The sequence below is a fragment of the Doryrhamphus excisus genome, chromosome 3 (genome assembly GCF_030265055.1).
Source record: "Doryrhamphus excisus isolate RoL2022-K1 chromosome 3, RoL_Dexc_1.0, whole genome shotgun sequence".
Classification (NCBI taxonomy): Eukaryota; Metazoa; Chordata; class Actinopteri; order Syngnathiformes; family Syngnathidae; genus Doryrhamphus; species Doryrhamphus excisus.
The window spans coordinates 15,394,301-15,409,200 of NC_080468.1; the positions used below are offsets into that span (position 1 = coordinate 15,394,301).

The 14,900-nt window shown below is 36.8% G+C and overlaps 1 protein-coding gene across 4 annotated transcripts in view; it reads left to right on the top strand.

The window, feature by feature from the left end:
• rnf220a (ring finger protein 220a) overlaps positions 1 to 14,900 on the top strand; it is a 182,223-nt gene that overhangs the window by 4,908 nt on the left and 162,415 nt on the right. For all 4 annotated transcript variants that reach the window (XM_058066074.1, XM_058066076.1, XM_058066073.1 and 1 more), the window contains exon 2: positions 11,669 to 12,536. In XM_058066074.1, coding sequence (XP_057922057.1) covers positions 11,885 to 12,536 — 652 coding nt within the window. In that variant the 5' untranslated portion in view covers positions 11,669 to 11,884. The remainder of the gene's footprint in view (positions 1 to 11,668; positions 12,537 to 14,900) is intronic.

Genomic DNA, 14,900 nt, shown 5'->3' on the forward strand with positions numbered 1-14,900 from the left:
CCTGTGATTGGCTGGCCAGGGTGTAGCAGCTGGTTTAGTAATCAGCATTCGAACATTGGTAAGTTTCAGGAAAATATCAGTTCCCGACTAAAAAAAAGACAAAACATTTCAACATTTGCTTTTGTGCTCAAATATCTAAACAAAATGTACCAACATAACTGACACAAAAATGGGTTGTTTAGCAGTCGAACATAGGTAAGTTTCAGGAAAATATCAGTTCCCAACTAAAAAAAGGCTAGGTTAATTGGCGACTCCAAATTGTCCATAGGTATGAATGTGAGTGTGAATGGTTGTTTGTCTATATGTGCCCTGTGATTGGCTGGCCAGGGTGTAGCAGCTGGTTTAGTAATCAGCAGTCAAACATTGGTAAGTTTCAGGAAAATATCAGTTCCCGACTAAGAAAAAGACAAAACATTTCAAGCTTAATTGGCACAATTTGTTTGCTTTTGTGCTCAAATATCTAAACAAATGTACCAACATAAATGACACAAAAATGGGTTGTTCAGCAGTCGAACATAGGTAAGTTTCAGGAAAATATCAGTTCCCGACTAAAAAAAGGCTAGGTTAATCAGCAACTCCAAATTGTCCATAGGTATGAATGTGAGTGTGAATGGTTGTTTGTCTATATGTGCTCTGTGATTAGCTGGCCAGGGTGTAGCAGCTGGTTTAGTAATCAGCAGTCGAACATTGGTAAGTTTCAGGAAAATATCAGTTCCCGACTAAAAAAAAGACAAAACATTTCAACATTTGCTTTTGTGCTCAAATATCTAAACAAATGTACCAACATAAATGACACAAAAATGGGTTGTTTTACATCCAAATATAACAATATTAGCAGTCGAACATAGGTAAGTTTCAGGAAAATATCAGTTCCCCACTAAAAAAAGGCTAGGTTAATTGGCGACTCTAAATTGTCCATAGGTATGAATGTGAGTGTGAATGGTTGTTTGTCTATATGTGCCCTGTGATTGGCTGGCCAGGGTGTAGCAGCTGGTTTAGTAATCAGCAGTCGAACATTGGTAAGTTTCAGGAAAATATCAGTTCCCGACTAAAAAAAAGACAAAACATTTCAAGCATAATTGGCACAATTTGTTTGCTTTTGTGCTCAAATATCTAAACAAATGTACCAACATAAATTACACAAAAATGGGTTGTTCAGCAGTCGAACATAGGTAAGTTTCTGGAAAATATCAGTTCCCGACTAAAAAAAAGACTAGGTTAATTAGCGACTTTAAATTGTCCATAGGTATGAATGTAAGTGTGAATGGTTGTTTGTCTATATGTGCCCTGTGATTGGCTGGCCACCAGTCCAGGGTTGTACCCCACCTCTCACACTAAGACATCTGGGATAGGCTCCAGCACCCCCTGCCACCCTTGTGAGGATAAGCTGTAGAAAATGAATGAAGGAACATTTTTATTATGAAGGGGGAAAAATATCCAATATGGAAAATGTGACTGCCATAACTTCCCGGATGTTTATCACACCTGAGCTCAATCTTTAGGACTCCAGCCAACCACAGTGAGAGCAATAATCCACATATGGCTAAAACAGAGTGGCTAAAAAAGAGGTCACAAAAGACCCCACAAAAACATCCAAAGAAGCTCAGGCCTCACTTGCCTCAGTTAAAGTCAGTGTTCATGCCTCCACCATAAGAAAGACACTATGCAAAAACGGCCTGCATGGCAGAGTTCCAAGACCAAAACCACTGCTGAACAAAAAGAACATTAAGGCTGGTCTCCATTTTGCCCGAAAACATATTTTTGATCCCTTTGGGGAAATACTCTGTGGTCTGACCAGACAAAAGTTCAACTTTTTGGAAGGTGCATGTCCCATTACATGGGGCATTTGAGCGAAAGAAGAATATGGTGGTGGTAGTGTGATGGTCTGGGCTGATTTGCTGTGATGAATGGAAGCATGGATTCTGTTGAAGGAGAATGTCAGGCCATCTGTTGGTGACCTCAAGCTGAAAGCAACTTGGCTTCTGCAGTTTGTGTTGACGTTGACTAATATTTACATTTGTTTGATGATCTGAATTTTTTAAAATAAAATTTAATAAAAATTAATAAGAATTAATAAAAAAATAATAAAAATTAATACAAATTTAATACAAATTAATAAAAAATTAATAAAATTTAATAATTAGGACAACATAAGTATTTACAGTGGGACACTTCCTGATAGTGTTCACACTTAAATTAAATAAAATTAAATAAAATTAATTAAAATTTAATAAAATTTAATAAAATTTAATAAAATGTACTAAAATGTAATAAAATGTAATAAAATTCAATAAAATGTAATCAAATTTTATTTAATTTTAATTAAATTAAATAAATTAAATAAAATAGAATTAATTAAAATGTACTAAAATGTACTAAAATGTACTAAATGTACTAAAATGTACTAAAATATACTAAAATGTACTAAAATGTACTAAAATGTACTAAAATTTTGTAAAATGTAATAAAATTCAATAAAATGTAATAAAATTGTATTTAATTTTATTTAATTTTATTTAATTTTATTTAATTTTATTTAATTTTATTTAATTTTATTTAATTTTATTTAATTTAGTGTTAGTTTATTTAATTTAGTGTTAATTTAGTTAATTTATAAGTGTGAACACTATCAGGAAGTGTCCCACTGTAAATACTTTTGTTGTCCCAATTTACAGTAGTAACAACAAAAGCGTACTTTTTTCCTGATCCAAACGCAAATGGAATGGTTTCCATCGGAATGGTTTGGTGCAGGGCCTTGCGGCATCTCCTTGCGCCCCACGCTTGGCGACTGCCACAGTCTGTGTGCCATTTGGGTGCATAATCACAAAGGTTTAATGCCCGCTAACCAGCGGAATGATAAAACACATAGCGGGGCAGCTGATAGTAAAACAACAGATGGTGATAGATCGTTGTGGGAATTCCGCCTCTCTTACGCGCTCGGTTCACTGAGAGCCGACTCTTTGGGTTCCTGAGTGGCTGCTCGGATGTTTTGTGGCTTCATGTGAAGCTATGTGTAAAATGAATTATGTCTTGAGAATGAAGTCAAAATATGAAGAGAAGGGCTTGTGCTGTCACTCGTCATCTGACTTTTCCACAGTCTTGGCCTCTCTCTCTTTTTCTATGTGTTGGATTTGTTTAGTGGTTCAAATTTAGAATCTTCTCATTGACTCAAAGAGGGGAGAGGAAAAACAGGACAAAGCCGTTTCAACAACTTCTATTCATTTTATGGGGGGATGCAGAATGTACCACTGCAGTACATAAACATGTATACAGTGTGTACACACACACACACACACACACACACACGATCATGCAAAGGCAGCCGTACGGGCCTGACGTCTTATCTGTCTGCATCATAACAAAAATGGGAAAAAAAATCAGCTTCTTTACGTCCCAACATCTGAAGATGCAAAAGCTCTTGTTTCCACGTGCTGGTCACAGTCGACACGCCATTTTTAAAACAAAAATGGATTCCAATGCAAAACTTTGCTGCCAACACCGGAAAACTCTGGATTTGGTTTGTTTGACATATTTCAACTCTTCAACTATTTAGTTCATAAAATGTTTACTTGATGGTTATCAGAGCCAGTGGGGGTAATTATTACGCTGTATCGCCTGCAAAGCATGCTGGGAGGAAGTCACACAGCATGCCTTGTGAGTTTTGGTTAGGATCAGGGTGGGTTTTAGGGTTAGGATTGGGTTAGCATTGGGTCAGGATTAGTGTGTGGTTTAGGTTGAGGATCAGGGTTTGGTTTAGGGCAGGGTTGGGTTAGGTTGAGGATTCGGGTTGGGATTAGGGTTGGGTTCATGCTAAAATTGGGATTAGGATTGGGTTAGGTTGAAGATTAGTGTTAGGATTAGGGTTGGGTTCATGCCAAGGTTGGGATTAGGTTTAGGATTGGGTTAGGGTTAGGATTAGGGTTAGGTTTAGGGCAGGGTTGGGTTAGGTTGAGGATTCGGGTTAGGATTAGGGTTGGGTTCATGCTAAAATTGGGATTAGGGTTGGGTTAGGTTGAAGATTAGTGTTAGGATTAGGGTTGGGTTCCTGCCAAGGTTGGATTAGGTTTAGGATTGGGTTAGAGTTAGGATTAGGGTTAGGTTTGGGCAAGAGTTGGTGTTAGGGTTAGGATTAAGTTTAGGGTTGAGTGAGGGTTCGGATCAGGTTTGGGTTTGGGTAAGGACTGGGGTTTGGGTTAAGTTTAGGATTGGGTTAGGTGTTCGGATCAGGTTTAGGATTGGGTTGGGGTAGGTTTGAGCTAGGGTTGGTGTTAGGGTTGAATTAGGTTTAGGATTGAGCTGGGATTAGGATTTGGGTTAAATTTAGGATTGAGTTAGGTTTGGTATTAGGTTTAGGATTGGGTTAGGATTCGGATCAAGTTTATGATTGGGTTAGGTGTTCGGATCAGGTTTAGGATTGGGTTAGGTGTTCGGATCAGGTTTAGGCTTGGGTTAGGACTTGGGTTTGGGTTAAGTTTAGAAGTGGGTTAGGTTTTCGGATCACGTTTAGGATTGGGTTGGGTTTTTGGATCAGGTTTAGGATTAGGTTAGGACTAGGGTTTGGGTTAAGTTTAGGATTGGGTTAGGTGTTCGGATCAGGTTTAGGATTGAGTTAGGACTTGGGTTTGGCTTAAGTTTAGGATTGGGTTAGGTTTGGCATTAATGTTAGGAGTGGGTTAGGTTTAGAGTGGAGTTAGGATTAGGGTGTCTCAGTAACTTGCAGTCCATCTCATGTATACGCAAGCATCTTATGTGAATAATAAATAGTGTTTTGACGTATTTACCAATCACATAGCAGCCTACAATTATTCTTAAAGAACAACTTTTATCATCCTCGTTAGAAACGGTCATGAATGCAACTCCTCTGACAGGATAAGTGTAATTTCCCTTGATTAGGTTAAAGAAGATGAGCGTTGATGTAACAATTTCTGCACGTTTGACAGGAATCCTCCCATCGCCCCCGGAGTTTCATATCACAGCGACAGCTGTATCATTCTTGCACACTGTAATGAAATTATGCCAGTGTGGTAAATGTTCCCCTGTGACATGTTCTATTATAAAATGCATATAGGCGATGTCAGACGACGTGTGGCTGATATCCACTCAGTGGCAAATGGGATTGTAAGTGGCACCGACCGACATGATGTGTGTGCATTGGCTGTAATTGTGCTTGTATACCCATGACACCCATATGTGTCTGTCTTCCGAAATCATCATCTTTGTTTGTGTGGTAAAGGGCCCGGCGACACCTCCAGAAGATCAGTTTAAAAATAAACCATATCTTGTGGAAAGTCAACATGATGATAATAAGCAGGAACTCGGATATTTATCATGCTATTAGTGTGTGGTTTAGGTTGAGGATCAGGGTTTGGTTTAGGGCAGGGTTAGGGTCAGGGTTTGAAGATTAGGGTTAGGATTAGGGTTGGGTTCATGCTAAGGTTAATGATTCGGATCAGGTTTAGAATTGGGTTAGAACTAGGATTTGGGTTTAATTTAGGGTTGGGTTAGGTGTTGGGATAAGGGTTGGGTTAGGTTGAAGATTAGGGAATAGGATTAGGGTTGGGTTCATGATAAAATTGGGATTAGGGTTGGGTTAGATTGAAGATTAAGGTTAGGATTAGGGTTGGGTTCGTGCCAAGGTTGGGATTAGGTTTAGGATTGGGTTAGGGTTAGGTTTAGGGTTGAGTGAGGGTTATGATTAGGGTTGTGTTAGGATTAGGATTAAGGTTTCGGTTATCTTTAGAATTGGGTTAGGGTTAGGATTAGGGTTGGGTTCGTGCCAAGGTTGGGATTAGGTTTAGGATTGGGTTAGGTTTAGGGTTGAGTGAGGGTTATGATTAGGGTTGTGTTAGGATTAGGATTAAGGTTTCGGTTATCTTTAGAATTGGGTTAGGGTTAGGATTAGGGTTGGGTTCATGCTAAGGTTGGGATAAGGGTTGGGTTAGGTTGAAGATCAGGGAATAGGATTAGGGTTGGGTTCATGATAAAATTGGGATTAGGGTTGGGTTAGATTGAAGATTAAGGTTAGGATTAGGATTGGGTTTGTGCCAAGGTTGGCATTAGGTTTAGGTATGGGTTAGGATTAGGTTTAGGGTTGAGTGAGGGTTATGATTAGGGTTGTGTTAGGATTAGGATTAAGGTTTCGGTTATCTTTAGAACTGGGTTAGGGTTAGGTTAGGTTTAGGATTGGGTTAGGATTAGGATTTGGGTTAAATTTAGGATTAGGGTTGGGTTACGTTGAAGATTAAGGTTAGGGTTAGGGTTGGGTTCATGCCAAGGTTGGGATTAGGTTTATGATTGGGTTAGGGTTAGGATTAGGTTTAGGGTTGAGTGAGGGTTATGATTAGGGTTGTGTTAGGATTAGGATTAAGGTTTCGGTTATCTTTAGAATTGGGTTAGGGTTAGGTTAGGTTTAGGATTGGGTTAGGATTAGGATTTGGGTTAAATTTAGGATTGAGTTAGGTTTGGTATTAGGTTTAGGATTGGGTTAGGATTCGGATCAGGTTAATGATTCGGATCAGTTTTAGAATTGGGTTAGGACTAAGATTTGGGTTTAATTTAGGGTTGGGTTAGGTGTTCGGATCAGGTTTAGGATTGGGTTAGGACTTGGGTTTGATATGGATGCTGTATGGTATCATATACCCAGAAAAAATGATTACGTTTGATTAATGTTCATGTTAAAGGTTTAAATAACTGTTAATAGTTATCCTCCCTATCCGTGTGGAAGTGGTAAGTTTTTGGCTCTTTAAGTTTAAAGGAAATAACTTGAAGGCTACCGTTTAGGTCGCTAGTTCTCTAGTTTGCGAGTTAGCATGTGTCTCAAGACCCTGTAGTTGCGCAATATGGTGTAAATAAAAAGAGTATAATTGTGACTATAGTGGAGGACATGAGGAACGCTCGGAAGAGAGTAAAGTGATAGACAGATCAAAGGTTAAAGGTCAAAGATGGTGGACAAGGATTGTACGATGAAGATTCTGACCTTGCTTATACGGTATATATACTTTCCATAGAACAGGTGGATATCAACTGATATGATGCCAAAAACGTTGTGTTGCTGCTGGATGTTCATCGTAGAAAGACTGCCATGTTGATGTTGACATGGACAAAAGTGACTGTTTATATTTTTCTCATGTCTGACTCCTCATTCGACTAATTGGTGATGATAATGAAATTGAAGTATCAACATTGTCAACACGTACATTGCAGATGAGCTATCTGAGGACACGAGGATAGGCTCGTAAGAGAGTAAAGTGATAGACAGATGAAGTTAGGAGTTTGGCCACATTATCAAGGTGCCATTTCCATGATGGATTGAGGCAGGTATCGGGAAAAGAGGAGGATGTGTAATACGACTCCATATGGCATCAGTCCAGACCAGAGGCATGTTAGCGTCAGCCATTCTCACCGCTGCGCTAGCCTCGTGTACATTTGCGGTAATGTAAAACATCTCTCGGCTCTCAAGCCTTGTCGGAGGGAGGCGAGTGTCGCCCGCGCGAGTTTGATATGGATGCTGTATGGTATCATGTACCCAGAAAAAATGATTACGTTTGATTAATGTTCATGTTAAAGGTTAAATAACTGCTAATAGTTATCCTCCCTATCCGTGTGGAAGTGGTAAGTTTTGGGCTATTTAAGTTAAAGGAAAATAACTTGAGGGCTACCGTTTAGGTCGCTATAGCTCTCTAGTTTGCGAGTTAGCATGTGTCTCAAGACCCTGCAGTTGCGCAATATGTTGTAAATAAAAAAGAGTATAAATGTGACTATAGTCGTGTTTTGTCATGTCTACAGGGCTCTAATAATGCTTTGTTCATTTTAATCTGAAAAAAAATTTGTCTACCCTCCAACTATATGTGGTTTCTTAAGTTTTTATTATTTGCCGTTTTATTATTATTATTATTATATTTATTTATTACTGATTGATTGATTTTCTTGATAGTCTTGATTTGTTTTATTTTTCATCTTATTCTGTGCATAAAAATAAAAATAAAAATAAAAATAAAAATAAAAATAAAAATAAAAATAAAAATAAAAATAAAAATAAAAATAAAAATAAAAATAAAAATAAAAATAAAAATAAAAATAAAAATAAAAATAAAAATAAAAATAAAAATAAAAATAAAAAATAAAGATATTTGAGAACAGTGGAATGTTTTATCAGAGCTTTTATTGTAGAAAATCGGTACCAAAGCACTGAAAAAGTTTGTATATTTTTCTGTTTTTAATAAATGTGTTTTTTTTTTTTTTTTTTGGAAAACCTGATGCGACCCTAGCTCCAGTGGCCCCCAAGTAAATTGAGTTTGAGACCCCTGGTGTACAGCTAATTGCCAAGCGTTTTTTTGTCATTGTTGATGAACAGCAACTGTTACTATTGTGGGTAATTTTTGCAAAGGTCCTCGTAAATCCTAACATTTTGGATGCTTAGCAAACCATGCGCCTTCAAATTACCCTTCGGGGATAAACATCTCTGAAATGTTATTTTATCATTTTCATTTGACTGCCTCGCTGACCCGACCAATCGCACACTGCGATCAAATCCCCAAGAGGGAAGAACTCTCGCCACGGATGCTGACAGGTCGCGGGGGTCAAGTACAGATAATTTATTCACTCAGTCAGATTTCCTCTGGCTCGTGGATGGCAGATGGAGAGATCTGATATGATATCGCCCATCTTTATCACTCAAGGGAAATGTGGGTGGGGGGGTGAGGAGAGGAGATTGGCAGCAGAGATGTGGAAATAATGCCAGATTGGAAATATTTGGAAAATTAAAAGATGATATAGCGTGTAGAATTCATGCGAGTTCAATGATGGGCTGAACATCCGACCTCATAGTTTCTTATCGTCTTTCTTATCAGATGCTTATGTGTGTGGGGGGCTCGGCTGGAGAAATGTATGTGCGTTCTTATCTCGAGACAAGTGGTTCTGGTCCACTAAGATCTGGGAGATGGTAAGAATAAGCGGCTTAGACCGCCATCTGAGATGGGAGGGAGGAAGGGGATGAGAATGCCGAAAAGGGAGGGGGGATTGATTAGGTGACGAGAGGACAGGAGGAAGGAGGAGGAAGAGGGATTTGGGAAAGGATGGAAGGCAACAAAGATTGAAGTGCAAAAACTTTTTATGTAATAGTTATTGATTGTATGATCTCATCATGTATTGGCATGTTTTTGTTCAAATGTTCAAAAAGCGTATTTGCACTAAATATTTATATTAGTATATATTAGTATATTAGTAAATTAATATTAATATTGCACTAATATTTAGAATCTAAATGGCATTGAAAAAAAAGTTAGCCCCAGCCTATTCTGACACACGGGTCACTGCGCATGCGCATATAACCGCGCTAAGTACCACAAAACTCTAGCAAGCTAGCGAGTGAGAAAGAGGAAATAAAAATGACTGGAAAAAGCCGAAGAGCTACCACTACCATACGGAGTGGGAGGATGACTACTTTTTCACAATGTCATTTTCGAAGTGCGTTTGCCTCATCAGTCGACAAACTGCTTTACCGAAGAAGAAAAACATTGGCTGAACACTTGAGCAGCAGGATGTACCAAACGGCGGTGTCAAGCGAGATATATTCCGAGTTGGTTCGCTTCTTGTTTTCAAAGTAAAAGCAATGATTTATCACTATGTTTTTTTGTATGAGAAAATTAAGCGGGTGTTTTATTTTGTAAAAATACCCGAAAGTGCGTTGAACACTTCGGCTAGCTTAAATTTTTGCCGAATTCGTCCGAACGAAATTGTAAACGTTTGGTATTTGGACAAATAAATGGCACACTCGGGATCTAAACGGCCACTTTCTTGTCTGATTAAAAAAAACACTCAATAAAGTGATGTATTGAAAGAGTTTAGAGCTAAAGTGAAATCAGCTGTCGTCGATTGGGCTCGGGTAGGAGCGCAATGCATTGTGGTTTATGTAGTTCTGTAGTGTAAACGCTTCGCATACTGTCTGATGGAGTGTGGATAGTATGGACATGGAAGTATGTAGTAGTTAGTATGCGGTTTCGAACACAGCCCATGACACTGAGTTCCCTCCGAAAATCCCAGCTAACTTCACTATGCACTTCATTATGCACTCCTAGCTGATTCCATTCAGTGCAAGTCATCAGAGTAATGTAATGACAAAAAAAATGTAGAGTTGTGTTGTGCAATATAGGTTGATGCAGTAATACAAGGTCAAAAGGAGTAGGAAGAAGCAAAGCTTATTAAATCATACCCCTCCATCTGGTACTTTTACAATCAGTAACTGTTACATTTGTTCACTTCCTGCTTTCTTATTTTATTTTATTTTATTTATTCACCCGCAAATTCATAGATTTTTGGTCTCAAAATAATTTTTTTGTTCTCTGAAAATTGACCTTTTTACTTGCAGAAAACACATTTCACGAGTTGGAAATAATTTATATGTAAATATATGATTAATTTAATTTAATTTAATTTATTTTATTTTATTTTATTTTATTTTATTTTATTTTATTTTATTTTATTTTATTTTATTTTATTTTATTTTATTTTATTTTATTTTATTTTATTTTATTTTATTCACCCGCAAATTCATAGATTTCTGGTCTCAAAATATTTTTTTTGTTCTCTGAAAACTGACCTTTTTACTTGCAGAAAACACATTTCACGAGTTGGAAATAATTTATATGTAAATATATGATTAATTTAATTTAATTTAATTTAATTTAATTTAATTTAATTTAATTTAATTTAATTTAATTTAATTTTATTTTATTTTATTTTATTTTATTTTATTTTATTTTATTTTATTTTATTTTATTTTATTTTATTTTATTTTATTTTATTTTATTTTATTTTATTTTATTTTATTTTATTTTATTTTATTTTATTTTATTTTATTTTATTTTATTTTATTCACCCGCAAATTCATAGATTTCTGGTCTCAAAATAATTTTTTTGTTCTCTGAAAATTGACCTTTTTTCTTGCAGAAAACACATTTCACGAGTTGGAAATAATTTATATGTAAATATATGTTTCATTTTATTTTTTATTTTATTTATTCACCCGCAAATTTATAGATTTTTGGTCTCAAAATAATTTTTTTGTTCTCTGAAAATTGACCTTTTTACTTGCAGAAAACACATTTCACGAGTTGGAAATAATTTATATGTAAATATACGATTTATTTTATTTTATTTTATTTTATTTTATTTATTCACCCGCAAATTCATAGATTTTTGGTCTCAAAATAATTTTTTTGTTCTCTGAAAATTGACCTTTTTACTTGCAGAAAACACATTTCACGAGTTGGAAATCATTTATATATAAATATATGATTTATTTTATTTTATTTTATTTTATTTTATTTTATTTTATTTTATTTTATTTTATTTTATTTTATTTTATTTTATTTTATTTTATTTTATTTTATTTTATTTTATTTTATTTTATTTTATTTTATTTTATTTTATTTTATTTTATTTTATTTTTATTTTATTTTATTTTATTTTCTTTTCACACCAGGATTGTAGTTAGTGTTGCGTTAATGACCTTTCAATGTCACTTCAGTGTTGACTCTGGTTTAACCAATTAAGGAACGTGATTAACTGCCTCTGACCATCTCTTGTGGGACTCATACTGAGTTGAAGAGCATTTCTTAAATGAGCAGTGATGGCTGTGATCTAATGTTTGGGTTTTGTTCCTCGACAGGAAGATGAGGAACCTACTGTGACACCCAAAGACTGTCCAACCTGAGTGGTGCTTCTATTTTAAGACTGAATGACCCGACAGAAGGCCCTGAACCAGTGAGGCATCACAACTGACCATCTCCACGCTCTTCTTAAAGAGACAGCGTCAGTTTATCTGAGGAGGAATCGGTTCCTCCTCCTCCCGAAATCTTCTCAGATCCCTCTCCTCCATTCAGACATGGACCTCCACAGAGCAGCCTTCAAGATGGAGAGCTCCTCCTACTTGCCCAATCCCTTGGCCTCGCCAGCCCTCATGGTTCTGGCCTCCACAGCTGAAGCTTCTCGTGACGCTTCCATTCCCTGCCAGCAGCCACGCCCGTTTGGCGTCCCGGTTTCTGTGGAAAAAGATGTTCATTTGCCCTTCAACAACGGTTCCTACACCTTTGCATCCATGTACCACCGCCAAGGCGCCGTCCCTCCTGGTTTCCCCAACCGGGACTTTCCTCCATCCCTGCTTCACCTCCATCATCAGTTCGCGCCGCCGAATCTGGACTGCTCACCAATCAGCATGCTCAATCACAGCGGCGTGGGGGCTTTCAGACCCTTTGCTTCCCCGGAGGATCGAGACGGCGCGCCAGGCGGGTACCAGTCCGCTTTCACCCCTGCTAAGCGCCTCAAAGGGTGCCTGGATGCTGAGGCTTCACCCCATCTGAGGTACTCCGATGCTGACGGCAAAGAATACGACTTTGGCGGCGCCCAGATCCCACCCGGGGGCTCGCCCAGCAGCGCCTTGAAAGCCGTCGAGGACAGCGGGAAGAAGATCTTCGCCGTATCCGGCCTTCTTTCAGACCGAGAGACCTCGTCAAGCCCCGAGGACCGCATCGAACGATGTAAGTAGAATTTTTTACCTTTTCATTCACGAAACGGAAAATTCAATACGGGATCTTTAATTAGAAAGTGCAACTTGCAAGAGTTTGCTAATTCCGCACACTTTGTATCACACACCCCAATAAGCAATCCCATCTATGTTTTCTTGTCATCATCTCTCTTGGCTCGCTCCATCCTTGTTTCACAAGCACGCAGGCTCCACTAGTCGCATTAGTATTCACCAGCCGAGGGGGATGCCATTTGGCCCTCTGCACCCTGTATGTGTGTGTGTATGTGTGTGTGTGTTCCACTGTGTGTCGGCCATGCTCTTTGCCATCAGTATTCATCATAGTTCCACACTGGCGGCCTTGTTGCCAAAAGATTTACCCACACACCCGAAACATTGCTCGTCTGTCTGTTTGTGTGTGTGTGTATGTGTGTGTGTGTGTGTGTGTGTGTTGAAAAGGAGTAGGAGCGGTTCCAAGCACAAACACAGCCTTCGGCGTGAGCTCTGACATCTAGCACACATGCCAAGGAGCTGAATCGCATCTCGGACGCAAATTAGCGCCAACAAATTTTCCTGGAGTGTCACTTTGTCACCGATTGTCATCATTCGTTCATTGTGGTTCATTTATTAATACGTGAATATCCGCAACGTAGGAATATTTTCTTAAAGCAGAAGTTTACGACCTTTTAAATACCCAACCACAAACCAAGTATGATTTATTAATTTTGAAAAATATTTTATTATATATATTCATTATAATATTAAAATAATATATATAAAAATATATAATATATAAAAAAATATATATAATATATTAATATTTTTTAAATATTTTAAATATTACATATTTAAATATTTTTAAATCATGGGTTAGAGTGAAGCTGAAAAAAAATAGGGATGTTTTTGTTCAATATGGTCAATTAAAAACTGTATGGAAACCAAAACAATTGTATGGTCATATCACCTTGTACTTCGGTACACAAATAAATAAATAAATAAATAAATAGTTTTACAATTTTTTTTACTTCAAAATTATATTATATAAAAAAAAATTAATTAAACTATATTAGGAAAGCAGGAAGTGAACAAATGTAACAGTTACTGATTGTAAAAGTACCAGTTGGAGAGGTAGGATTTAATATATAAATATATAGGTATTGTAATATAAATATATTTCGGCATTTTTGCTTCAAAATAATATTTATATAAAAAAAAAAACTTAAACTATATTAGGAAAGCAGGAAGTGAACAAATGTAACAGTTACTGATTTTAAAAGTACCAGTTGGAGAGGTAGGATTTAATATATAAATATAAATATTATAGTACAAATATATTTCGGCATTTTTGCTTCAAAATAATATTTATATGAAAAAAAAACTTAAACTACATTAGGAAAGCAGGAAGTGAACAAATGTAACAGTTAGCTTTGCTTCCTCCTACCCCTTTTGGACATGTGGAACTGTGAACTGATTATGTGATGCATTCAATTGTAATCTGATGCATGTTCAAATGAAATAAAACCATTACCATTGTTCCTGTAGGAAATAATGTTAATACGTTTTATAGAGAATAATTTTTATTCTCGATACATAGTTAATGACAACATTTTCCTCCAATCATACGACATAAAAGTGTCAGATAAAGAAGCTCTTTTGCCATTTGGGAAATTAGTCCCTGTCTGAGTGAAATAAGAAGGAAGAAATACATATTAAAAAAAATCATCAACATTGATTTTCATCATCTATGTTAAGAGATACCGGTCCAAAATTGGAAGCCAATGGTCTCAGGGAATTTGGGCTGTCTTTTGGAACGGCTGAATCTAATCAGGTTAAATCTTGGCAGAAGTGGGCCCAACCTTTACCATAGGCTTCTAATGTAATTGGATGTGCAGAGGCACAACAAAGAGTTATGGGTTCTCCTTCACTGGTTCTGGTCATCGAGTAGAGCGGCGTAAAGAACAAACAACACTTTAGCGCAATCCCATGAGAACGACTCTCTCTCTCACGTGCTTCACAAACACATTAGCTATCCAGCAGCAGCCGCGGTGCTGATTTTTAAGGGAAGGGATCCCAGTGTCACTTTGGTGATTAGTGCATTTTTTTGGCTAATTTGGAATTGATGATGGAAGGTTATATTGATGTATTCATGTTTAATTATGCCCATTTTTCACTTTTCTCCCTGTTTAGAATATAAGATAAATAATTCAAACCACGAGAGAAGAAAAGGCCCATAAAAACACATTCTTTTTTTTATAGCAGAGAGCAAAACTTTAGTAGTTGGGATTTATTCCAATAAATACATCGCAAATGACTGAATGTAGACTAGTTAAAGCAGCTGTTTATTATTATTATTATTATTTTTATTAACTTTTTGTTCCTA